We start from the raw sequence: 26,919 nt of genomic DNA, 5'->3' as shown, positions 1-26,919 counted from the left end.
GTACCGAGTTGATCTTGGGTTCTTGCCTTTATGGGGGTTGCCACTTGAACTGTGATTGACTAACGCTTGTATTAGCTATTGTGGTGATTCATCATGCTTGGTTAACATTTTGCCAGGATGCAGTAAACTTTCTCAATGGAACCGACCTAACCACTCCAGACTGAATACAGAAACAAGCACAAGTATAAACAAAAATTAGGGCATAAAAAACAAAACAAAAAAAAAACTATCTCTAAAAAAAAAAGAATTAACAAAGGATCATACTTATTTCAATATTTTGTTTCATTTATGAAACTTTGTCAAGAATATTATGTATTAGAAAAGAGTCTAAACAGATACAGAAAATGTTGGAATTGTTGATGAAAGAAAAATCCAAATGCAGGGTGGGTTAAGGGTTAGGGTTAGAGTGAGAGGAATCAGGCTTTGTAATAGGCCGAACATTGTAATAAAAGATGATTGGAACTTGCCAATGCAGACATACCAATCTGATAGAGATTGAAGCTTTTGGCAACGTAACCACATCTAAAATACAATTGAACACATAATGAGGGATAAAAATGGCCTGCAGAAAAATAAAGATTTCTCTTCTGGACCAAACGAAGCAGAAAAGATGATGATGATGATGATGAGGAGGAGAATAATGTTGCTAATTAAGATAGAGGTCATAAAGATGATGATGTAGATGATTTGGTTATTCTGTTTTGTTTTATGGCATATCAACCCTTTTTGAGTTATTTAATGCTGAATGCAGTAATTTTGGTAAAAACAAGTTTTATGCTTAAAGTTTTTTTTTTATATCTTCAAATATTTATTCATTCATTTAATTTGGTTGTTTTGCAGAGAAAAATTGTTTTTGTTTTTGACTTGGCAGAACATGGTCGAATTTTACAAAGAAAAAAAAAAAATCAGTAACTTCAATGTTTGGTGCATTTGAGTCAGGAAGCTGAAATCTTCAGACAGCCTTATATGGTAGTACCAGAAGATGTAGATGATAAGGATGATGACGATGAATATAATATTGGATTTTAAAGTATTGCTGGGATAGATACAATTAGCAACAGAACCGAACAGACAAAATTGATGTTGAAAAAAAAATAAAATTCTTACCTTTTGCTGGGTTCACCATTATCCCCGAGCTATAAAGCCTTTCTTCTGTCTGCCAATCTTGATTCCTCAAAATGGTTTTGACGCTAAAAGAGACGAGGAGGCAGACGACACCGGCTAGTACAATCCCCTGGCGGACACGGTTGGAATGATTCTGGGTGTAGAGTTCACTCGCGCCTTTTGCCACAAGCAGGCAGAACCCCATGCTCGGTATATACAGGACACGCTCAGCTATGACAAATCCAACATAGAAAAATAAGTTTGTGGCTGGAATAAACGGCACAACTATGACAGTTAAAGCCATGACAAGGCAGTGGAACGTGGATTTGTTTATATTGTTCATGTGGTCTACGGACGCTGCCGAGTGATCGTGCTTGGTACCATTAGAATCAAGATGGCGTAACTTCCCTCTGTGATTGAGTGTCTTTACAATGTGACTATTGGTTCCGTTTTGGTAAGGCTTTGAAGATCGGCATTCCTCCATCCGGGGTATAGATTTTAAAATATAAATAGATATATAGACAAGACCACAATAGAAAGCAATCGTGGACAGGTTCCGGATATCGGCCAAACTTTCTACGAGGGGTATAGAAGTCATCGACCAATCAAAACTGAGGATCCGTGGACAGATGAGGATCCAGAAGTTGAAAGCCAAGAGGTGATGGAATGTGAGAGTTCTGGTGAGGAAACTTTTCGAATCGGCAGCTGGATTATCGGAAGGTGCAAACTCTGGAGGTTTGTTTCCCATCAGGAAGATCCGCAATACAAGCAATCCTACAGCGCTGAGAAACAGCAGGAAGAGACCTTCCAAAAGTCTTCGATATTTGTTCTGAAACGAGAAAAGGGGGAAAATAAAAAACAATTTTTAAATCAATGAGTTTTATTTTTAAACTTTAATCATAGTCTATAAAAATAAAACAGTATTAGTATGCATGTGTGAAAATATTTAACCGATAAACTCTTAAACTACTGGCCAGAAAACACTGAAATTAACAGGAAATAGTAATTATACACCAAGGATCGTTTATAACGAATATATATATATATATATATATATAACAGGCCTTGATAAGTAGTGACCTCCATGTAAAAATAAATAAATAAAATCTTTGTTTGGATGAATGAATAACATGTATAGAAATACGTTGACAAGTTGAAATGCAAAATGTTCAACTTGCCAACATATTTCTATTACTTTTGCACATGAGCAAATTTATTCATAGCTTGAAATGATCTAATTTTAAGTCTTTCTTCTCTGTTGATAGCTCAAACAGTAGGGAATGCGATCGGAGTGCTAAATATTTTGGTTTCCATTCTAGCTGATTGCACCTAAGTCATATATATGTTTTTTAATCTTTGCAAATCAGTATTATATATTAGGTACAATATAAATATTCAAAAGAGAATTGGCTCTGTAATAACAAATGAAAAATCTGCATGAATTATTAACGTTTATTTAAGTCCGCTAGTCAAAAACGAATTTTTAATCAACAATTCAGAGTGAAAAAAAAAGAAAAAAAAAAAAAAAGAGCGGTACAGAGAAAGAGAAAAGGAAAAGAGAAAGAAAGAAAAAGAGAAAATGTCAATATATATATATATATATATAAAAGAGGCTTCCTTCAATCTTGACAGACTATGGATACCCACGGTAATGATACTTGCACGTGAAATTTTTGCGGCTAGAGTTGCGCAATCGCCAACCACACCTCTCCTGAGTTGACATTGTTAAATACCAGTGGCAAGTGGAGGTTCAGGACGACTGGAAACACTGCCGAAATAAGTGGAGAGAACACATACAGTGCCAAGAATCCCCAAATGATACTAGCCAGGCTCAACATTGCTTAACTTGACGGGAACTGGTGTGTCGACATAATATTGCCATATATATATATATATATATATATATATATATACTACCATGCTGTTGCTGGCCGTAAAATACGCTTAAATACAATATTTTAATTTATGCAGATTTTGTGTTCATAATTATTACAGAACCATTTTTTTCGATCCATTATTATATTGTACTCATTGCACTGTATGGAACGTACTGTTTATTCTATAAAGTTATTTTTACAGGGTGGAACTATAAACTTGTCACCCTAGAAAAGACGACATGATTCCATTTCCAGTATCAAATAATCTTTATACACAGTGAAATTTACCTCATGTCCGAAAACCAAAGAGGGGAGATATAACATATGAGAAATGTTTGGAATTAAGTCTCCCCTTGCTGTTATTTTTGATCATTGGAAACCATTGCAGCAAGTTTTAGTATCCCCTCCATCAAGGCTAGTGGTTTGGGGGAAGTATAAGATATTTTGTAATTCATATGCAAAACTAGAAAAATAAATGACTATGGTTAAAATAATTGGTACAGTTGCAGTAGCTTTCTACCCTCAAAAAATCCTTTAAAGTTACCACTATTAAGGGTTTTCAAGGATGCTGAAAACGAAAATAATAATTAAAATTCCAGGAAACCAGTAGTTTCCACGATATGAAGAACTTATAGTTTCAAAAACTAGGGGATCAATTTTCGGCGCTGTTTTACAATTTGTCATTGTGGTGAGAGAGACACCTCTCTTTTACTAAGAGATTCGTTCACTTTTTTATCTTATAATTTAGGACGCTCAAAAAAGCAACTTTTTATTAAATAAAAACATAAAAAAAAAAAGCTGCGACGAATTCTTTTATGAAACAAAGTTGATAACATTAAAAAATGTAGTTTTTACGCGACTATCAAGAGAATCGTTTCTGTTTTCGTATAAATTACGACATTAAAACCAACGAAACAACGATATTTTCATGAGATGAAAATATTAAAAAAAAAGAAGAAGCTGCAGCAATTTTTCCTACATTTTTTATGAGTACATTTATTTTTAACTCATTTTCCAAAACTTATCGTGTTCAACAGAGAGTCCGACGCCATTTTAAATTTTCCAATACATTGCTAAACACTGTGCTTTTCGAGCTGAATAAACATGTTACATTAAATAACACACAAAAAATACCCAGTTTGGTAGAAAAGTAACTTATCTTCCCTTTGATAACATTTATTTGTTATATATTTGTTTTTTGACAACTTTTTCAAATCTATGTGTATAGTAATATTCTTGAAAGTAAAAAATTTTTTTTTAATACTCGAACTGACATCGAAATCGAAACGCAAAAACAATGAGTCAAGTACGATAACACTTAGGCCGGCTTGACACATTCTTCAAAAAATGTTTTCAACCTACTTATTCTTAATATAATGTGAACGGTTTACGCATGCACAGTACTGAAACAGTTAGCAAATAGATAATCGGATGACTCCCACATACCAATTTTTCAATTTTAATCCCTTAGCAGCCCTTTTTTTAGGATGGAAATAGATATAAAAAGGGTTTCCACGCATCTGAATACCCTATATATCAAATTTCAAGTCTGTAGATAAAAAGTTCGTTGAGTATATAGGTGGAGCAGTGCCTTCACACGTATTCTCACTTTCAATATATATATATATTCCATACAGGGTTCATTTGGTTTGACTTTAAAATCTTTCTCATATATATATATATATATATATATATATATATATATATATATATATATATTAGTCAAACCTTGTATGGAAAATACATTTGAAACGGAAAACTTTTCTACATGTGTTTCTGATTAACAGTTCAGAAACATTTTCTTCATTGACTTACGACTTATATACATACACACACCACATATACACGTACGTACAGATATACATACAGTATAAATACACACACACACACACACACACACGCTGTTAACTGCGACTATCGACATTTTTTTACGGTTTCTGCTTTGCACTTGTATACAATGCTCGATGCCTTCTCAGACACAGTGCTTTCAAACAAAAACAAAGAAACAACTCCTTGAATATATATATCTATCTATATATCTATAAAAGTGAAAGTGTCTGTGTGTCTGTGTACATTTCCCTACGCAATAACTGTCAATTTTTAGTGTACAGACTCGAAATTAGATATACAGGGTACTGAGATTTGGGAAAATCTATGTGATCGGTTTTCGGCCAGAAATTTGGCTGTTAAAGGGTAAAAGTTCAACGATTTGACCTTTGAAAACTCTACCAAACTCCTCCGACAATTTTGGGTCTACACACTTGAAATATTAGATATAGGTTTCTTGGACATGGATCTAACTTAATAACTAGATTTGAGTCCAAAACAATAAATATTAAGGGGTCATAATAGGGGTCAAAGTTAAAAAAAATTGACCCATTATTTTTTTTGCTCAGCATACACCTCCAAACACCTGGGCAACGCCGGGCACCCATGCTAGTATATCTATAAAAGTGAACGTGTCTGTGTGTCTGTCTGTGTGCCTGTGTACATTTCACTACGCAATAACTCTGTCAATTTTAAGTCTACAGACTCGAAATTTGATATACAGGGTACTGAGATTTGGGAAAATCTTTGTAATCCGTTTTCGGCCAGAGATTTGGCTGTTAAGGGATCAGAATTCAACGATTTGACCTTTGAGAACTCTACCAAACTCCTCCGACAATTTTGGGTCTAAACACTTGAAATTTTAGATATAGGTTCCTTGGACATGGATCTAACTTAATAACTTTATTTGAGCCCAAAACAAAAATTTTTAAGGGGTCATAATAAGGGTCAAAGCTTAAAAAAATTGACGTTTTTTTTTTTTGCTCAGCATACACCTCCAAACACCCGGGCAACGCTGGGCTGATATGCTAGTATATATATATATATATATATATATATATATATATATATATATATATATATATATATATATATATATATTATGGGTGGAACGGTAAAATCGTCGCACTAGCAAAGACATGAAGACAAAAAAAAAAACAACAACAAAAAAAAAAAAACAACAGAACAAGATATATATTTCTACAAACATTATTCCTACATATTTCATACATGTTTCAGCTACAATCTTATTCAAAGCTTAGCATCATCAGGCCGCTGATGTTAAACCTCAAGTATATAGCTGAAACGTGTGCGCATATGTAGCAAAAAATGTTTGTAGAAATACATATATATATATATATATATATATATAGTTAGTTATAAAATATATATGGCGATTAAGCTACACTGATTATTCCGCGTTTCATCCACTATGATTCTTCAGGCTTATGCGCGAATTTTGTGGTTGTCTGTCCTTTTTTATATACACGCACTTTATATATATATATATATATATATATATATATATATATATATATATATATATATTAGTCTTCTGCTGTTTTTTTTTTCGATCCTCTCTCGATCGATGTAATAATTTTCCAATAATTTTTAATACATTCTTCAAATCGATATAATTAAAAAAAATAATCAACTGTGGCAAAAATGTAAATAAAAAAAAATTATACTATACAGCTCTACTTCTTATTGAGCACTACTTTATAAACACTGTAATTTCATAGGATTAGTCCATATGAAGGAAACCCACGAAACATATGTAATAGTATGGAAATGTATTGATGGTGTCTATGTTTCATACTACCATTACGACTACTAAAAAATTCTACTCACATAATTGGAAGTAAATACTGAATATGTATACAAGATATACCAGCCTATAATAATATGTGTATATACATAAAATACAAATTATGCATATGCTTTATTCTGGTTACTTGATTAATAAAGAAATAAAACTATTCTTATTGTAAAAAATGTTACTACCAGTACATTCCAAATTTGCCAGCTGTTACAACAGGCGTGGAATAAAGTGGTTCGGCTTCAGTGCTTAGTTGCCTTCGAAAAGCGCGCGCACGCACACACACGCACAATTATTTCCAAGTACAGGAAAAAGGAAAAATGTTAGAAACGAAACTAACCTACTTAATAGCAATTCACGTTGAGTTACTAATTTATAATAATAACACCCCCTCCCAAATAAATAAAAAGGAATTCCGATAAGAATTTACAGGCCAACAGCAGTTGTTTTGTTCAGTGACCCCTAAAAATCTAAATAAGTGCTTGTTAATCTTTAGTTTTTAGTTTGTTAATGGAAAAAGAAGTGGGAACTATTTCTTTTTTTATACCACGCTTCCCTTTCTTAATGGTGACATTATTTATTCAAGCGTTGAACATTGTCATAACAAAATGCAATCATTAACAGCAATTTTACAAAACGCTCGGAAAAAGACGGCTCCAGGCAAACATTTTATTTTCTTCCTTTGCGCACCTAAAATTAGAGGGAACTTCCATAAAGAAAGTTTATTTCCAAGAACTTACCATCTATTGAACACAATCCCGCGGGGCTGCTTTTTAGCCGACTACAACTTGATCGTTTTTAAGTGCAATATTAACAAATTCTTATTGAGCCATCCACCTAAATAATGAAATTTTTACCATTTAAGCTACTGTTTCCAATCCTCTCAAGGTTTTGTTCATCGCCAACTGACAATCTCGTTAAACCTTATCCTTGAATGGCCTTCAGACCTTGATAAGTCGTGACATTAGAAAAAAAAAAGAGAAAAAAATTCTAATTCACATTACATTTCCATCAGACTAAAAGTCAAACGAAACTTACATGTACAGGATTTCATTCCAAGAACATCCTGAAGAGTTCCTTCAGTCTTTGACAGAATATGGATACCCACGAAAGGGTGCCTGCGCATGAAATTTTTGTGACAGGAGGTGCGCAATCTCCAATCACACCTCTCCTGAGTCGACATTGTTAAATACCAGTGGTAAGTGAGGTGTATGTATAGGACGACTGAAAACAAATACCGAGATAAGCGGAGAGAACATACAGCACCAAGAATTCCCAAATAGTCACCCATCTGGTACTAACCAGGCTCAACGTTGCTTAACTGCGGTGATCTGACAAGAGTGGTGTGTCAACGCGATTATATCGTATATAACATCCCGACTGTGAAACAAACCACTACGAGGCTGCTTCTCAACTGAATACAGCATGATCGTCTTCAAGTCTAATGTAAACAAACACTCGAGATTGTCAAGAACTTTTGTAACCTTTATGATAACACTGAAACAGAAGCTGTTAGTATAATTGCAAGAGTTAGGAGTTCAGAGAAATTCTGTTATTACTAATCAGCAGAGCATTTTCACTGTTAAGAGTTTACTAAGCATATGTAAGCAGCGTGTTGCTGTATGGAACTGAAATCTGACCAGTGAGGATTGAGGACATGCATTGCATGAAGAGAAAGTATATAAAAAGGATACAATGGATGTGTAATGCAAGTCTTAGAGACAGATTTAGTTCTGATGACTTCAAAGGAAAGAGTGAATCTTCACGGTATAAAAGAATGGATGAGAGTTCTTGGATTGCTAAATGCACAACAGTTGAGCTAAAAGATTCAGTCTACAGGGAAGTGATAAGAATGCATTTGAGAGAAAGAGGAATAAAAGGACCTGGCCAGAGATAGTAAGTTTGGAAGTTAATTTCTTAAGGCCATCCAACACATGTCAGAATATAAAACGGACGGTAAACTGAGTATGCCGAATAAGGTATATGAAAAAATTTCCATGGCGAACATTGGTGACCATTTAACATAAAAAAGCTTTCAAAATACTTGGGTATTGTTATAGTATAAAAGAAATTGAGTTTCAGTTTTGCTGCGACATAAACACTCGAATGTAACAGTAACTTTTGGATGTGTATATACAGAGAACGAACATTTTTTTGAAAAGGAGGTGTTTCTCGTGAAGTATCCAAAAATATTTTCTATCATTCTAGACTTTATACAGGATGTCAAAAAGTCACTGAAGGGTTGAAAATCTTTGTCATTTTACGATTAATGATTATTTTTTTCTCTATTTCAGATATTTTACAGACAATATTTTGGAAATTACAGCTAAGTATAGCATTGAACAACGTAGGCAAGTTGTGAAATTGTTTTACTAAAATTTATGCTTTTTAAAAAAATCTTTTGTTTAATCGTTCGGGTTTATCACATTGCAACAAATTTATATGTAAAACGCAGTTTTTATTTTTTAATACTAATGAATCTCCGCTTATCAACGCTCAAAAGCCACTCAAGGATAAAAGCTGATGGGTCTATTACATGGACAGTGAGATAAATACCTTGACGCTTGGAAACGATGGGTAGAATTTGATTATTTAACAGGACGGCTTAACAAAAATTTGTTAACATTGAATTTGAAAACAACCATGTTGTAGTCAGCTGGGAAGCAGCCTTGCGGTATTATCTTCTACAGACGAGTAGTTCTTACAAATAAATTCTGCTCATAGAAGTTCCGTTTAGCTTCGCATATACTCAAAGAAAGGAAAAAGATATTTGCAGAGATTTTAGCTAAACGAGTTTTTGCTGTGAATGTTTCATGAGTGGGGGGCACAAATTGGAGCTGAGCCGAACACCTACCACGGAAATCTACATTAGTTTATTTCAATGCATTTTCAGTGTGAACTGCTGCGGCCGAGTCATGCAATATTTTGATTGCTTTGTAATCTGAAAAAGAAAGGTCAGTGGTTTATTCACCTGCTACGAAGAGAATGTTGTATACTGAGTGAAAAGCCATTGTTATTAATAATGTGGGAAGATTTTTTTTTGTTCTTTGTATTGACAATACTGTTGAGATATGAGATTTCTAAGTATAGACACAGCGTCTGTCCTCATAAAAGCAAAGCGCTTAACTTACATCAATAGACCAAAGAAACAAAGGTTTTCTATGTTTTTTGGTCAGAAACATTGATAAAAGAGTTTATTTAGTACAATTTACAGTGCGATCGGCTGTTCTGGTCCGTCCTTTAGCAAACGGTGTTGTTTGGTACGTGACCTAACGACGGACGTCGATTTCTTGTGGACCGAAGAGAAACAGACAACCATGTCCACTCAAACAATACCAACGATATCCGGAAACACGAATTTCTCCGTCACCGACAGAGAACAGAAAATATAACATTAGTACAAGGTGCCCAAAAAGTCACTGAAGGGTTTTGAACTTAAATAGATTCTTTATTTTTCATGATATCTTTCTGTAATTTTAACACAATCCGACTAAGACATTCGGGAGGGGGGAATAGAAAATTAAAACAATTTTTATTTATAAAAAATAATGTCTTAAATGTTGCCCATTTTCAGCTTCGCATATTTGCGCTCTTTCCGCAACATTATTCATGACAGATTGCAGAATCTCTGGATTGCGATTTTACTTATTTCGTTCCTCATGTTTTCCTTCGATTCTTGCAGGATTTAGGGTTTGTTAGCATAGACTATTTCTTTAAGATATCTCCACAAGAAAAAGTCGGGGCTAGTCAAGTCTAGAAGTTGAAAATGGGCAACATTTAAAAGACCTTATTTTTCATAGTTTGAATTTTTCATTTTTTTAAAAAGATTTCCCAATGTCTTTAATCGGTTTAAAATTACAGAAAGATGTCATAAAGAATCTATTTAAGTTCAAAACCCTTCAGTGAATTTTTGGGCACCCTGTATTAGGACACTTATTACTACACTTTGCTTTTTATACTTTTAGCTAGGAGTAAAACGTAGTATCTAATCTGATACGAAAAAAAATGGCTGCAAAAGTAAGACATGTTTACAATTAAAAAAGAAATTATTTCGTCTGACGCTTGTCACTCCCCCACTTGAAATCTAGGGTAACATACTCATCGAACTTCTGTAACACACACACAAGCAAAATTTTAAAAAAAATTAACGGTTTAAAGACAAAACAAGTATAGAATCACTTTCAATAAATAAACATTTGTTTCTTAAAATTAAACTAGATATTTCGATTCATAACAGAATCTTCATCAAGAAATAGGTTTTTCTTCGTTTTTTATGTACCATGGTTAAAATTCTGTTCTGAATCGAAGTATCGAATTTGATTTTAATAAATAAATGTTTATTTATTGAATGAGATTCTGCACTTGTTAGGCTTGTGCAGGGTGTCACGATTAACACCAGTCGATAGATTCGAACCCGGTAATACGAGCCATCTATGGCTCGATTAGCAAAGACCGTATCCCATCGGCTACCATTAACTGCTAGAAATAACATTGAATTTAAATATTTTATTTTTAAATGTTTTTAACGTCAGTCACAGTGATGTAATCGTTATACAATGATCTACACACACACACACACACACACACACACACACACACTAGTAGTTCAGCCCGGCTTTGCTCGGCCCTATGTACTGTTCATAACTTTATATGCATATGTATATATACATATATTAAAAAGTTTGACTCCTGTCCAGATAACCTACATCTAAAATTTCAAGTGTTTAGACCCAAAATTGGCGGAGGAATCTGGTAAAGTTTTCAAAAGGTCAAATCGTTGATCTTTAACCCCTTGACAGCTAAATTTCTGGCCGCAACCGATTAAAAAGATTTTCCTAAATCTCAATACCCCTTAATGTCAAATCTTGAATCTAGACTGAAAATCGATTTGAAATAATTTGGTAGGGAAATGCACACACACACACACACACACACACACACACACACACACACACACACACACACACACACACTAAATTTAATCATAATGAATAAAAAAAAATGATAAAAAGTAAAAAGGCTAGCTGACCGGTTTAATTTCTCTCTCATCAGAGCTAATTCGGTCAGCTGGCTTTTTTACTTTTTATTTTATTTTTTTTTATTCATTATGATTAAAAAAATTGGTCTTTATTTAGCGATTATGAAATTCTTTACCCCTCAAAAGATTTTCAAATACACACACACATATATGTGCGTGTGTGTGCACATATAGACACACATATACACAAACGTATATACACACACATGCATTCATACACATACGTATAGATATATCTCTTCTCTTCTTCTCTATCTTCTCTTCTTCTATCTATATAAATAAAATGAACTCATTTTTTCCCGTCGGATTTTGACATTAATAGGATTAAAAATCAAGATATTTCATGCAAATATAATATGCACAAACGGCAGAACAATATCTGAGGTGTGTTATAGGCTTATTATTTCTCAAATTCCTCGATAATCTTAGATTTCTATACTTTTTCTGCTGAGAAGTCACGGCCAAAATCGGTTAAGATCAATGGAAGTGGTAAAATATTTTCTCTCTAATAAATTCCTCCTCCCCCTGCCACCACTTAACACCGTTTGGGGATCGTTCACAATGAACAGTTGAGAAGAGAACACCGGTTTGGCTTCGTAGTTCTTTCATGTGAAGTTATTTAAAATCACTAAACTAAGCTGCAGTGCTCTGTGGCGTAGTGGTTAGCGTGCTGGACAATTCACATTATATTTTCACGTTCGCGCTGACCTACCCTAGTAGTTTTTTTTTTTTTTTTTTTCCTAAACAACTTGAATGGACTTTTCTTGGTGGCCGAACTGTTAACGTTGCAGATGGTTTTTTTTTTTTTTCACACTTTATTTTCCTACTTTTACTCATGACTCCGAGTTTGATCCTTCCTACTTACTTACCATAACATTTTTTAAAACTCCCCCCCCGTCCCAGGAACAAACACTCGGGCAACGCCGGGTACCCCCGCTAGTATATATATATTATATAGACTTGAAAAAAATTTAAAAACTATCTCGCAAATATACTCGATGAACCAAATGCAAGAGAGATTAAAACAATTGCATTTAAAGAGACGGTCAGAATCTTAAAAAGATCGCTTGGTTTGAATATACAGGTTGACCAAAAAAAACGGGCCCCGTGTACACTTTATGTGATATCTCCTTTATTTATTCACCGATTGCCCTTATTTTACAGGACATGGCAGAATCAACGACCGTGAATACACCAAGACCCCAGTGGGAGCTGGGACAAAGAATACACTGTGTTAAATTTTACTGCAAAACAGGCTCGTTTAAGAAAACCCAGGACAGTTTCATACGTCAGTTCGAATGTGAAAAAGCTCCATCCAAAAGCAGAATTCAGAACTGGGTGGACCACTTTGAGAAGTATGGGACCATGGAGAACATCAACGCTGTAAGAGAGAACCGTCCAAGCCACTCGGGACGTCCCAAGAAGCGAACAGCCGAGCTGGTCGAAAGAGTGAGAGAGTCTTTCCAGCAGAGTCCGAAACGCTCTGTGCGTAAGTGAAGTCAGTCCCTTCGTATGTCCCGTGAGACTTGCAGGAGAGTGCTGATGAACGATATCAGGGCTTACCCATACAGAATACAGACGCTGCAGACCCTTACAGCCTCAGACAAGAAGCAGAGGAGGGCTATGGCAGTCAAGATGCTCGAGAAGATCGAAGAGACACCAAGTTTCCTTAACCTCCTTTGGACCTCAGATGAAGCCCCCTTCCATCTTGATGGAAAGGCGAACTCCAAGACAAATGTCTTCTGGCGGTCCTCCAGACCCAATGAAGTAGCCACCAAGCCCCTGCAGTCTCCTAAGTGCACGGTGTGGACTGCAATCTCAGCCAGAGGCATCATCGGACCAATCTTCATCGAAGAATCTGGTGCAGCAGTGACAGTCACCAAGGAGCGGTATGTGGAGGTCCTCAAAAACTTCAAGAGTGAGCTCTAGACTATCTACCCGTCGCTCATGAGCAAGTTCTGGTTTCAGCAGGACGGAGCAAGTTCTCACACCTGTCCCGAGATTGGCTGAAAGAGAACTTTGGAGGCCGAGTGATCAGTCTCAAGACTGATTTTGAGCGGGCACCCCATAGCCTGGACCTAAGCCCCCCGGATTTTTTTCTTTGGGGCTATCTTAAGGACAGAGTCTACGCAGGGAACCCCAGAACCATCATGGAACTCAAGGAAGCCATCAGGGAGGAGATGAGAGCCATTACCAATTCGGTCTGTAAGAACGTCAAGGACAACTTCGTGCTGCGCCTCAAGAAATGCATGGAACTAAATGGAGACCATCTAGAACATATGCTGTAGAACGGAGAAAAAAAGGCCAAAGACTCTAGTGTTTTGATGTGGTGTTTTGAATATAATAAACTAGTTATGACCAAAGTTTCATTTCGTTCGGACAAAACACTTAGAAACGGGGCCTAATTATAGTTGGGCCCGTTTTTTGGGTCACCCTGTATAAGATAACAGGTGTATGCTCCATCCCCAACTTGAACAAAATAAGAAAATTGGAAAAAAGAGAATACACACACACACAATATATATATATATATATATATTATTATTATTATTATTACATATAAAATGCAAATTATCTGAAGTATCCGTTTATGTTTAGTTAAATTTTCCTGAACTTTTAAGTTCAGATAATAAAAGTTATCCAGTCGTTGGGGATTGGTTTAAAAAAAAACAAAAAAACTCACCCAAACTTTCCCATTAGCGACTGAGGTCGGGGTAATATTTATTTCCTATTTTTTATTTACTATCAATTTAAACCATAAAGTACATTTGCAGAATAAAATAAATTGCATTGAGAGGAAGAGGGGTAGGAGGTATGGTGAGAGAGATGGAGGGGGGAGGATCTACTGATTTTGAGTATTATATCCTTAATCAGGTCTTCCATTCCCTCATATAAGAACTCGTAACGCCAATCGTAAAAGAAATTTGCCCCCTTTACTCCGCAACAGGAACCACCCTTTCACACAAAATGTCACCGAAAACCAACAAATATAGGTTCGCCTGTGTAACCTTTATCTCACTTGCCTTTAAGAGGTAATCACTGGAAATTGTAACATTAACGGTATGAAAACGATGAAATTACTGACAATTTTAGCAATTGATCCTTCAATAGTTATTTTTTATAAGGTTCCATTTTAGCGAACAGAGCCAATCTTATTTCTATTATAATAAAAAACCAAAAGATAAATTCTCATTCCATACAATGGAAAATATGTTTATTACAGTATTTTACACAATATCGGATAATAGACGTACAAGTAACCCGTTGGGTCACATCTACCACCAAGTTTATTAAAAAATTCATAAGATGTGAAACCCCTGTAAAAATTAGGTGCTTGTGTAGGTTAGTAATTTTTTTTAAACAGACGCATTTTAGACGAAAACATTACGTACTTATGTGTCATGGTGGAATTAGTATAAATTCCAAATATTACGAGAAATGATTCAGTAGAAAAATAAATAAAAACAAAATTTATTGAATTATCGAGTTTTATCGTATGTTTTAACGTGGAAGGCTTGTTGGACGAATTCAGTATGACAAACGGACTTATTTTCCTTGATAGAAATTGAATTAAATTAACAGTCCGCCATTTTAAAACCGAATGTAATTGTGGATGATTGTTTTTGTTAAAAATACGTCTAGCAAATATTCTACTCGATCATTTGTCGTAAGTTTTGGAATTTATACTAATTTCTATATGACATGTAAATACGTAATGTTTTCACTTGAAATGCGTTGGTTTAAAAGATCACCAATGTAAACAAACGCCAAAACTTTGATGCACTTCCAATGTGCGATTTACTGAGAGATTTACAGTCCGATACGTGATCTAACCGTTAACTACTCATTAACTACCCATTATTGGTCCCCTGACAGAAGGCGGGTGAACCTGTAAATTCATCCTTGTCTGTTCGTCCGTTCGTCTGTCCGCACTTTTCTCAATAACTACGCCTTGAAATTTTTTGAAATTTTGCACAAACATTAAACATGATATGAGTACAAAAAATTAACAGAACGGATTTTCCGGGAAAACTCCGGTTGCCCCTCTAGGGTACCTTTCAGGTTAAAATGGCTAAAATTGATACTATTGTGCTTATAAAAAAAAAATTATGCCTTTGAGTTTTATAAAACTTTCTGAAAAGTTGTAACTAACTGATTTCTATATAATTTTGTTTGTCTATACTTACGTGTTAGCTCGTGCGGAAGTTACAATAGTATAGGATTAGCTCAACAGGCTATACCGTCGGATGAAAGAAACATTCACTTCAGACCTAAATCATGGTAGAACAAGGATATAGTCTATGGTAATCATGTAGGACCACTCATGACGGAAGACTGCTGTAGAACCTGAATTGGCTAATGGGCCCTGCTAACGTCATGGGGAGCAGCATGACAGTTATGTGCCTTAGCAGAAGAACTAAAGAATCAATCAATGGCAGGGCACAAAAACGCTGAGCGGAAGAATCATTAAGAGATCAACGGTCATGTTCAACTAGTCTAATTGAGAAACTACTGCGATTCGCCTGTAGACGTAGCTCACACAGGTGATATTATCCGAGCTGTCGAAAGATTCAATATGACTCTAAATCAAACCAGAATTCCATACCGCATCGACTGCCACACGGATAACCAAGCGTCGCTACTTAGTGTACCGGCACTGGCCACAGCTATTGACAATTTTACTACAGCACCAAAACCTAGGCTAGTAAAATGTAGACATACCATCAAAATATCCACCTTTAATGTATGGACACTTCAACCCACATCTCAAATATCAGAACTTGTTGCTTCATCCAAAGAACATGATATCGATATTGTGTGTATTCAAGAGCACCGTCTCTTCCACAACGACATGGACATAAAGTAACATAAAATTGGTAACAGCTGAACACTAGTATCAGCGTCAGCATGGAAAAATTTGACAAATAGTGCCATTGGGGGAGTAGGACTTCTGCTTAGCCCTCGAGCATTGAAATCATTGAAAAGTGCTGAGAAGATAACATAAAGGATAATTCTTGCTACCTTCAGTGGTAATCCTGCTACTACTGTTATTTGTTGCTACAGCCCTACCAACGTCAGTGACAAGCAAGAGATCTTGAATTTCTACGATGAACTCTCAGCAATAATGCGCTCAATCCCCAAACATAATTTATTGGTTATCGGAGGTGACATGAATGCACATATAGGATGGGAAGACAACAAACATAAGTTCTCTTTCCTTGATGGAACAAACTGAAATGGAGAGTATCTATTAACTTTTCTCCTTGAAAACAACCTACAATGCATGAATACCCGTTTTCAGAAAAGACCCGGTAAGCTCTGGATCCATCAATCCCCAAATGGAGACAAGGCACAACCGGACTATCTTTTTATGAATAAGAAGTGGATCAATAGCTGTCATAACTGTGAAGCTTATAGCAGTTTCTATGGTGTGTCTACTGATCATAGGATTGTAACCTCTAAGTTACAGTTAAGTCTACGAGTGAACAAAACTAAAAAATCATCTAGACAGCCCTACAACTGGTCAACGTTTCACGCTCCCATATTTTTATTGTCATCAAAACGGAATCGATTGATTGCCTGCTTTAATTGAGGACCCATCACAATGCACCTGGAGAAAACTTCACATGCCTCTCGCAGTGCCTAAGCCCACAATATATTGTAATCTACATTGCACTGTAGAGAACCTACTGCTGATTTTATAAATTTTTGTATATATAATGGCTTGCATTAAAGTTTTAATATATGGCATAATCACGTTGACACACCGGTTCCCGCTGGATCACCGATGTTAAGCAACGTTGAACTTGGTCAGTACTAAATGGGTGACCATTTAGGAAATTCCAGGTGCTGTATGTGCTCTGCTTATCTCGGCATTGTTTCCAGTCGTCTTGGACTTCTCCTTGTCACTTGACTCAAACAGTGCCGATTCAGGAGAGGTTGGAGATTTCACAACCCTTGCCTCACAATTACACGTGCAGCTGTCTATAGAGAGAGTATACTTTGTCTTTCGAGACTGAACAGAGACATCGAAAGTTTAAAATGCAAAAGTCAAGTATCATGGTTCAATTGTGCTCTAAACAGAAACATTCACTTCGAACGCGCCCTTGTCATATCAAAGAACCTACTGTTGATTTTATATGTTGGGCCTTTCGGCGTATGTGGTAATAAAAGTTCTCAAACGCATTTGCGATGTCAGGCTGTGTAAGGTGCTAACTTTGGTCAAAATCGCATGTTCCTTCTCTTATTTTATCATTTTGATTATTGATTATTTAATACTTATCGAAGACATTCCGACACAAAACCCATCCAAGAACACTGCCAGGCACATAAAGTACCTTTGTGTGAAATTTCATAAAAATTGACCCAGCTGTTTTCGAGTTCATAGGGAACAAACTCACAGACACACAAAGTCTCCTTTATATAATAGCAGAGATGTTTAAAGGTCAATAATAATTCATGTAATTTTCATTTGTTTTTTTTTTTTAGTAGGTCACATGCCACCAATACTAAATCGGTAGAGCAAATATTGGAAGGGCTTCACAAAGTCTTACATAACTAAGATAAATGCTTTAACTGTTAGATTATTTTATAATACCGAAGTAATGCGTTGTACTATTTTGTTATCTAATTTACATATGTGCTTACGGTGTGTACGAACTTACAATGTAAATTAGCTGGAAATAAAGCTAAAAAATATTTGGACCACTTGCTGAACGGACCCTATGCCAAAGCAAGTCAAGACCGTTAAAAAAAAAGAAACTCGCACTAAAAATAGCTTTGCTTATGATTTTACTAACAACCTAACCATATCTCAATGAACATATTTTATATTTTCATTTCTTTTCATCATTATATAGTGTATTATTAAGCTGATTTGTTGCTGATGCTATTGTTTGTATGGATAATATTACTAAACAAGCGATTTCTTAGTCCACAGGGTTGGAAAAAATACAACAAAGCGAAAAATGAAACTTGCATTTTTACTTAGTGGTAATTTTTACTTATATCCAGCCTCGCGAACTAAATGGATTGTTTGGTAATATTGTCCATCTAAATAATAGCATCAATAGAAAAGGAGATTTATATATTATACCAAATAAATAGTTATTATTCAAAGACATGTTTCATGTTCACTAATACTCATCAGTATTGTTTATATAACTGTCTCACCGACCGAGCAACTTGGATACTGGACCTGAATAACTAATCCAACATTCTTAACCATTTGATGACTGTGACAGTGATCTTTTAAATTTGAGAGACATAAACCGTATATTTTATTTACGAATATAGGAAGTCTCTGGAAGTGTTCAAGTTACCAAGACAGATTACTTGCAATATGGCTTTTTCATATTTCTCAGTGTTGGACTTGAACGGAACTAACTTACATCCACAGTTGTAAGTTGTGTTCAAATTTAGCGAATCCTTACCGTGTTTATATAAGAGTGTTTCAAAAATAAACATACGTTTAATAGGTATAAAGCTTTGTATTTATACAAACACTATTTCGCTACACATACATACATACATACATACATACATACATACATATACATAGACATATATACACATATAGGGTTTAGATTATTTACTAGACACCACTCTCGAGTAGCTGCTCTCGTTTTATAAAAAAAATTTGTCAAAACCCCTTGGCACAAGGATACTTCTTCCGACAAGTAAAACATTAATAAAATATCTAAATTATAATATTTAAAGGCCAAATAAAATCCTCTCGCCACGACTATTCACTGGCTTATACGAGGAATGGTGCACATTCTCGAAGTGATGTTACTGCAAGTAGCAGCAATTAGCTCGATACTCCAGACAAGATGAATTCTTGACTCCGAAAAACCAAGAGACCACAAGAAAGATATATAATAACTAGGGATAGGACAACAGCATATTCTTTTCATTGCTTTGACTCTCGAGTGTATATCCGTTAATATCTTATATGCTTTTATATAGAATGATGTGGTTCTCGGTTGATTAACTGTGTCTAACTGTGCCGGATTATTACTCGAAAGTCAAAATAATAAAAAGAATATTCTGTTGGCATAGCACTAATAATAACATATTAAACTGGTCAATTAGAGCGAGTAAAATTAATGTTTAATCAAAACAAATAAAATATTTCCTGATCAATATTTTGCTGAACCTATACTTTCTCTAAACCTGGCATCTTTTACATACCAGTCTTTTTGGATGTTTCTTTTCTAAGCGGGAAAAGCTTTTGTTTTGAAATATCAAAATATTTTCCACCATCCCGCATTCTGTTAGCAGAAGTTAAAAATACTAAAACAATATGTGAATGATTTATTTGAAAATAAAGTTTTAGAATGAAATTATCGCATGTATTGTCTTCGATTATTTAATTTTAATTAATCTCTTCCACATTTCCGCTTTTTTCACATTGCATACAGATATATATATATATATATATATATATATATATATATATATACTAGCAGTTCAGCCCAGTTTTGCTCGGGCCCTATGTACTGTTCATAACTTTATGTGCATATGTATATATTAAAAAGTGTGAACATGTACAGTAATGCCTTTATATATAATATGCTTCCTTAACTACCATAGAGAAAATTTGGTAGAGACCGCAGACGTAAATTTTTTTTTTTAAATTTGACCCCAATTTTGAGTCCTTAACATTTGTTTTGGGCTCAAATTAAATTAAAATGTTTGACCCATGTCCAAGTAGCCTACATCTAAAATTTTGTTTAAACCCAAAATTGGTGGAGGAGTTGGGTAGAGTCTGCAAAGGTCAACTCTGTAAACTTTGACCTCTTGGCAGCCAAATTTTCGCTCCCAAACTGATTAAAAAGCTTGCTGCATGTCTGAATAACCTTTATGTAAAATTTCAAATGTTTAGATCCAAAATTGGATGAATAGTTTGCTAGAGACCGCAAAGGTAAAATACTTTGAACTTTCACACCTTGGAAACCAAATTTTCAGCAAAAATAAAAAAATAAATAAAAAAATAATAATAATAATAAATAAAAATAAAACGATTAAAACGCTTGCCCTATGTCTGAATACACTTTATATAAAATTTCAAATGTTTAGACCAAAAATTGGCAGAGTAATTTGGTAGAAACCGCAGAGGTCAATTTTTTAAAACTTTGACCCCAAGTTTGACCCCATAACATTTGTTTTGGGCTCAAATCAAATTATCAAGTTAGATCCATGTCCAAGGAACCGATACCTAAAATTTTACGTGTTAGACCCAAAATTGGCGGAGGAGTTCTCAAAGGTCAAATCGTCGAACTTTGACCTCATTAACAGCCAAATTTCTGTCCGAAAACTGATTACAAAGATTTTTCCAAGCTTCAATACCCCTTATGTCGAATATTGAGTCTGTAGAACGAAAATTGACAGAGTTATTTGGTAGGGAAATGTACACACACAGACACACAAACATTTTCACATTATATATATATATATATATATATTATATATATATATATATATATATGTATGTGTGTGTGTGTGTGTGTGTGTGTGTGTATACATACACACACTTTATGGTATACTGACTTGAAAATTTATATATAGGAGATTTGGTCCTGTGAAACAAACTCGATTTTGGTTTTGGTTGGTAAAAATAGCTGCCAAGAGGCCAAGATTATAAAATAAATTTGAACTTGGCAAGCGTAAGTCGACCTCAAGTGCTGCTCTTTGCATGCGCAAAAGTATATTTATATGTTAATGTGGATTAATTTTTTAAGTTCTGATATCCATGTGTTGTCAGTGCAAACGGTAAGGGATGAAATGTTTGGGGTTCAATTCTAGTTGATAGCACACAAGTAATACATAGTTTATATAGTCCTAAACTTTTGTAATCAATACTATATATTGGGTACAATATAATAATCAGTAGAGTATTGGATCTATAATAATTAATATGAAATCTGCATTAATTAAAATATCATATTTAAGCGTATTTTACAACTGGCCACTACTGTATATCGGGTACAATATAATAATCAATAGAGAATTGGCGCTATAATAATTAATATGAAATCTTCATAATTAAAATACGAGAATCGTACTTTATGATCGGGCAACGCTTCTCAGCTGGCTAGTGTGTGTGTGTGTGTGTGTATATATATATATATATATATATATATATATATATATATATATCGATGCCTTCATCCTGTCTCAAGAGACAATGGACACCCCTGTAAGAGTAACCGCGCATATAATTGTGAGGCAAAGGTTGCACAATCTCCAGCACACACCTAACCTAAATCGGCAGTGCTTGGGTCCAGTTGCAAGGAGTTGACCAAGACTGAATGGAATCAATGCAGAGATAAGCGGAGAGCACATACAGCACCTAGAATTCCCAAATGGTCACCTGTTTTAGTACTAACCAGGCTCAACGTTGCTTGAATTCAGTGATCTGCCAGGAACCAGTATATCAATGTAATTAGCATATATAACTTCGCAGTTTTAGTGAGCACTAATAATTATTACAAACTGAGTGTCCGGCGTTGCCCGGGTGTTTGGAGGTGCGTGTTGAGCAAAAAAAGTGGTAATAGGCAGGAAGGCTCGAACCCATGAATGTGGAGAGAGGTGTAAAATTTTTTTTTTTAAACGGTAGTAGTATGGGGAGGGAATCAAAACAACAGTAGGCAGACAGGGCGAAAGAACCAGGGCAAAAGAGGTGTTAAAAAAAAGTGGTAGTAGGCAGGCAGGCAGGCTCGAACCCGTAACGCAAAGGCAGAAAAGAAAATGAAAGAAAATCTGACGTCTTAGCCGATGTCTCCATGACGCGACCGGAAGGTAAGAACGTTGAGATTAACCGAAGTCAATCCCCAACGGTGATAATGACTTGCTATATGTCGGCGAAAAAAAATCGACCCCTCCTCGTACAAAACGGCCGAGTTTAGGGTGAAGGAATTAATGTTTTTGGCCAATTTTTTGATATTTGTCGTCCGAGATGACGAGCTTCAAAATGATGTCGATCTTATCAGGGTCCGTCGCCTCTGTACATACATACATACATACATACATACATACATACATACATACATACATACATACATTCAAACAGATAGGTGAGATTTATACTATAGAAGAAGATGAGCCGATTTTATTCAAGTAACAATATACATTCCGGTTTATTACCACACAAAACGCGGTGAGAGTTATTCAAAATTAGAACAGCAAACGAGTGTTAAGTCGTGTGCGCTTCTCTTCCCGCCCGACTCGCATTATTACGCACGTAACTATCTGGTAACAATGAGTCGTGTACACAAATCGACTCTGTACAAGTCTCTGTACAAACACACAAAGCCGGTCCGTGAAATGTACACAAAACAGTCTTTAGTAGGAATACAATTTAATATGTTGGGTTACTCGTTTCAAAATTCTTGTTATTGGACATAAGCCGGAAGTCGAACGACCGTCTGATTCCTGACATTCAGCTGTACAAAGATGCGACGGCCGTTCGAAGAGCGGCGTTTATAACAGATCCATATGGCGGCGGGGGGGGGGGGAGGAGTGTTTAACAGACACACTGTGAGGAAAGGGAGGGAGTTAACAAATCTCGCATGACTGACAACTTACAGTTTCCTTTCATTCGCTAACAGGCCTGGGTCATTTCCGGCTTGTGTCGATCAGAATTACCAAAAAGATGGCGATGATGCCCCTTCCCAACCTGAAACATTTTTCTTTATCCAGACCCCCCCCCTTTTCAGAAAACAAAAAAACAAAAAACAAAATACAAAAACAAACCAGTCTTACAAATCTCGCACGGAAACATTCAGTAGAAACTCCTTGATAATTTAGTAGCAATAAATAAATAAATAAATAAATAAATAAATAAATAATAGCAAGCAAAAAACAAACACTAGTCGTTACTCTTTAAATGTTTTTTTTACTTCATGTTTTTTATAATACGGTGAATCGGGATGGGAGGGTTAAAACTAATTCATGTGTTCCGTTAATGTTAAATTCAGACGAAAGTACAAGTACGGAATTCAACCGAATTAAAAACAACAGCAAAATATTTTTATAATTTACTCGTCACGGAATGAAAATTCTATATTCCAAAGGTTACGTAAAACCAAGAAAATTCAAATTGAGTTAGCGATAACGCTGTCTTGATCTGCCATATTTAATAATTCGAATTGAGCTGTCTCGTAATGAAACGAGACAGCTCAATTCAAATTACCAAGATCAAAAACAGCCTTGTAATGGCTACAATTTACTATTAAAATCGCTAAAATGTGTAAATTATAGCTACTTGATCAATTTACGTGATTGTTTTTACCATAACAGAAAAGTCTGAAATAAATGATGTTCGGCACTATTTTAAAGCATATTGTATATTTAATGTTTTATAAAAGAAATCGTGAAACAGTTTAATAGCAATAATAAAAAATGCTATCGTTAGATGACCATTAAAGCACACGGTTACCTTTACGATTACTGTTACAATGACACTTCCGGTTGCCCCTTCATATGTTAAGAATATATTTTTTCTAAATAATAACGTTATTATTTAGAAAAGTCCTTCTTAACATGGGGACAGCGGGAGGAACTTCCATTACCTATTCTGTACTTTAATCTCACAATTTAATAAACACAATATACTGAAAAAAAAAATCAATTAAAGACGAAGGAGCAACCGGAAGTGAAGTTGAAACAATAATCGTAAAGATAACTGAGACCATTTATCAAGATGGCTGCGCCTCGTTTACTTATATTTTTGTCGAATATTTTTTTGTCTCTAAATGCAAGTAGATGTAAGGAGGGAGAGAGGAAGGAACTAAACTAAAACTAAAATGAAAAGACCCCCCTCGAGGAATGTTGGTTACATAACCTATTGGTAAATATAATCGAAAAATAACGAACAATGTGTCTAACAGTCAAGAAATAAGTAAATAATTACAGTAAGTAATTTCATTTTTTAATTTAATTTTATTTTAAATTTTTAACATATTAAGTACCTTGAATATTCGGATCTTGACATCAGTGGTATTTAAACAGTGTATCAATATTAGGTTTAACGTCAATTTTACATGCGTGCATGTGTAGGACAACTTTTAGAAATCGACTTCCAAACCAACCTATCATTCATCCATCTTTCTTGTATCCTCTACTGTTTTCCTTGTCCATCCCAGGCCAACTACCCTGCTATCTAACTGCTCTACATTTAATAATTCAAGAACTCTGGTCCATTCTTTCAGCATATCCACACGAGTGAAATCTCGTTTTCTGCATACATCTCTCCAAAACTATCCAGGTTTAATCTTCTTCTTATGGCATCTAAGATCTATGTCTGTTTTTAAGACTCGCATTAGACATCCATAGTATCATTCTCGTATAACTTCTCACTATGCAACGGATTCCCTTAATGTCCACGGGTCAGATCTCACTTTCATACGGCAGTACACCTGCTTGACGTGGTCTCATAAAATGGTCAAACCATGACATTCTTCTTGTTACTATAAAACCACACAACATCGTATTGCTCCAGTGTACTTGTAGAAGTTTCTCTTCAAGACTGTAAAAGAAACCAGAGTTAATTCCCTTGTAATTTTGCTGTTGCCTTAGAGGTCGGAAATGAAGACAAACACAGTGTATCAAAAAGTGTATCAGCAAAATATGTTAGAGAAGTACACGCCAGGATTCTGGGGCTATAACTGCAATACATCATTGCCACGACCCCCCCGCCCCTCCCACACTGTTTAGATGTAACTGTATTTTTTGTCTCTGGATAAATCCATTATTCCTGAAATGGGTAGATCAGCTTATCCCATGACATTTATAAAGCAAAAAAAAAAAAAAAAAAAAAAAAAAAAAAAAGGACCAGATAAAGTACCCTATGGAAGGAAACGAAATCCAATAACATTTTTTATTCTTAACAACATGCTGCGCCAATCAGTAAGACAAACTGAAGGATCAGAATCAAAAATAGATATCAGATTAATTACTATTGATGAACTCCGAAAATCAAATAAAATCATGTTATATATTAGGTTTGAAAACTAATTCAATACGTAATTTAAAATCAGATGTCTTATGAAACGCTGAAATTTAAATACCATAGTTCGAGTTTTTTTCTTTTAAATAAGAGTAAACACAGTATGATATATATGTATATATTAGTATATATTAGTGATTAGCCGATTCCAATATTTTTCCTGATTCCGATACCATTACTGATTCCATAGGAAATTTCAGATTCCAATTCTTTATCCATCTCGAAACGTTTAACTATAGACTTGCTAGTTTTCTCGAATATCGTAATAAAAACACGTTAAATGTGCAGATATTTTCTCAAACATTAAAAAAACAAACAAAAAAAAACACTTGACGGGAGATAGGTTTTAGTTTTACTGGTAGTTTAAAATCAATAAATATTGATTATTCTATTGTTACTACAAGCAGAGTAAATAAAAATAAACAAAAGAACTGTTTTTGGCATCGGAAAATAGGCACAATTTTTTCCGATTCCAATACGCCAAAAGGTTCCGATTTTTCCGAATCCGAATTATATATATATATATATATATATATATATATATATATATATATATATATATATATATATATATATATATATATATTAAATAGCTATTCCATGTCGCCCCTCTCCCAATTTAATTTAAAAGTTCAACTAGCTTAGTGTTATACACAAGGAGATAAATAGCGCAATTAATATGCTTCATCTGATCAATGCTAAAACGCAATTTGAATAAAGCTTTTAAAGAAAACCGTTCTTTCAAAATAAATTATGAGGATTCGCTGTGTTGGGTTCGTATCTCGGGACATTTTCCTGACTTGTCCTGCGAGGTCTAAAGCACATCCTACCTGCGTGGTGGTTGAGAAACGCAGATACCGAATGCTCCACACGTCAGTCCAGGTATTGCGTCGTGGAAACGTATGCGCTGGGGAAGGTAAGAAAAGGGCGGCAAAAAAAAAAAAAAAAAGGGTGAATAATGGTGTCGCACGAAACTCTAATTTGACGCAAAAAAAAAAAAAAAATGTAAACACACAAAGCAACTAACGACATTTATGTTAACCACTTCAAGACAGACCACACAAGTTGTATAAATAGTCGGAACGTAAACTTCATAAAATAAGCTCCCTATAGATGAAGGGCGGGGGGTGCAGTATATTTCGAGGTAGAGGACAAAGATGGCGAAGGAAGTCAAGACTAAAAGGAATAATAAAACTCAAACTTCATTATTGGCAAACGCTTAATCAATCTGTGCATTTGACAA

The 26,919-nt window shown here is 34.9% G+C and overlaps 1 protein-coding gene across 1 annotated transcript in view; it reads right to left on the bottom strand.

Moving 5' to 3' along the window:
• The window catches only part of LOC145247407 (protein O-mannosyl-transferase TMTC2-like), a 210,250-nt gene that overhangs the window by 57,358 nt on the left and 125,973 nt on the right, over positions 1-26,919 (bottom strand). The window contains exon 3 of the mRNA XM_080109112.1: positions 1,108-1,933. Coding sequence (XP_079965238.1) covers positions 1,108-1,933 — 826 coding nt within the window. The remainder of the gene's footprint in view (positions 1-1,107; positions 1,934-26,919) is intronic.

The sequence above is a fragment of the Euprymna scolopes genome, chromosome 25 (assembly GCF_053919585.1).
Source record: "Euprymna scolopes isolate OS-2025 chromosome 25, ASM5391958v1, whole genome shotgun sequence".
Lineage (NCBI taxonomy): Eukaryota > Metazoa > Mollusca > Cephalopoda > Sepiida > Sepiolidae > Euprymna > Euprymna scolopes.
Note: the sequence above shows the minus strand (reverse complement) of the source record. Positions and strands in the feature narration are given on the sequence as shown.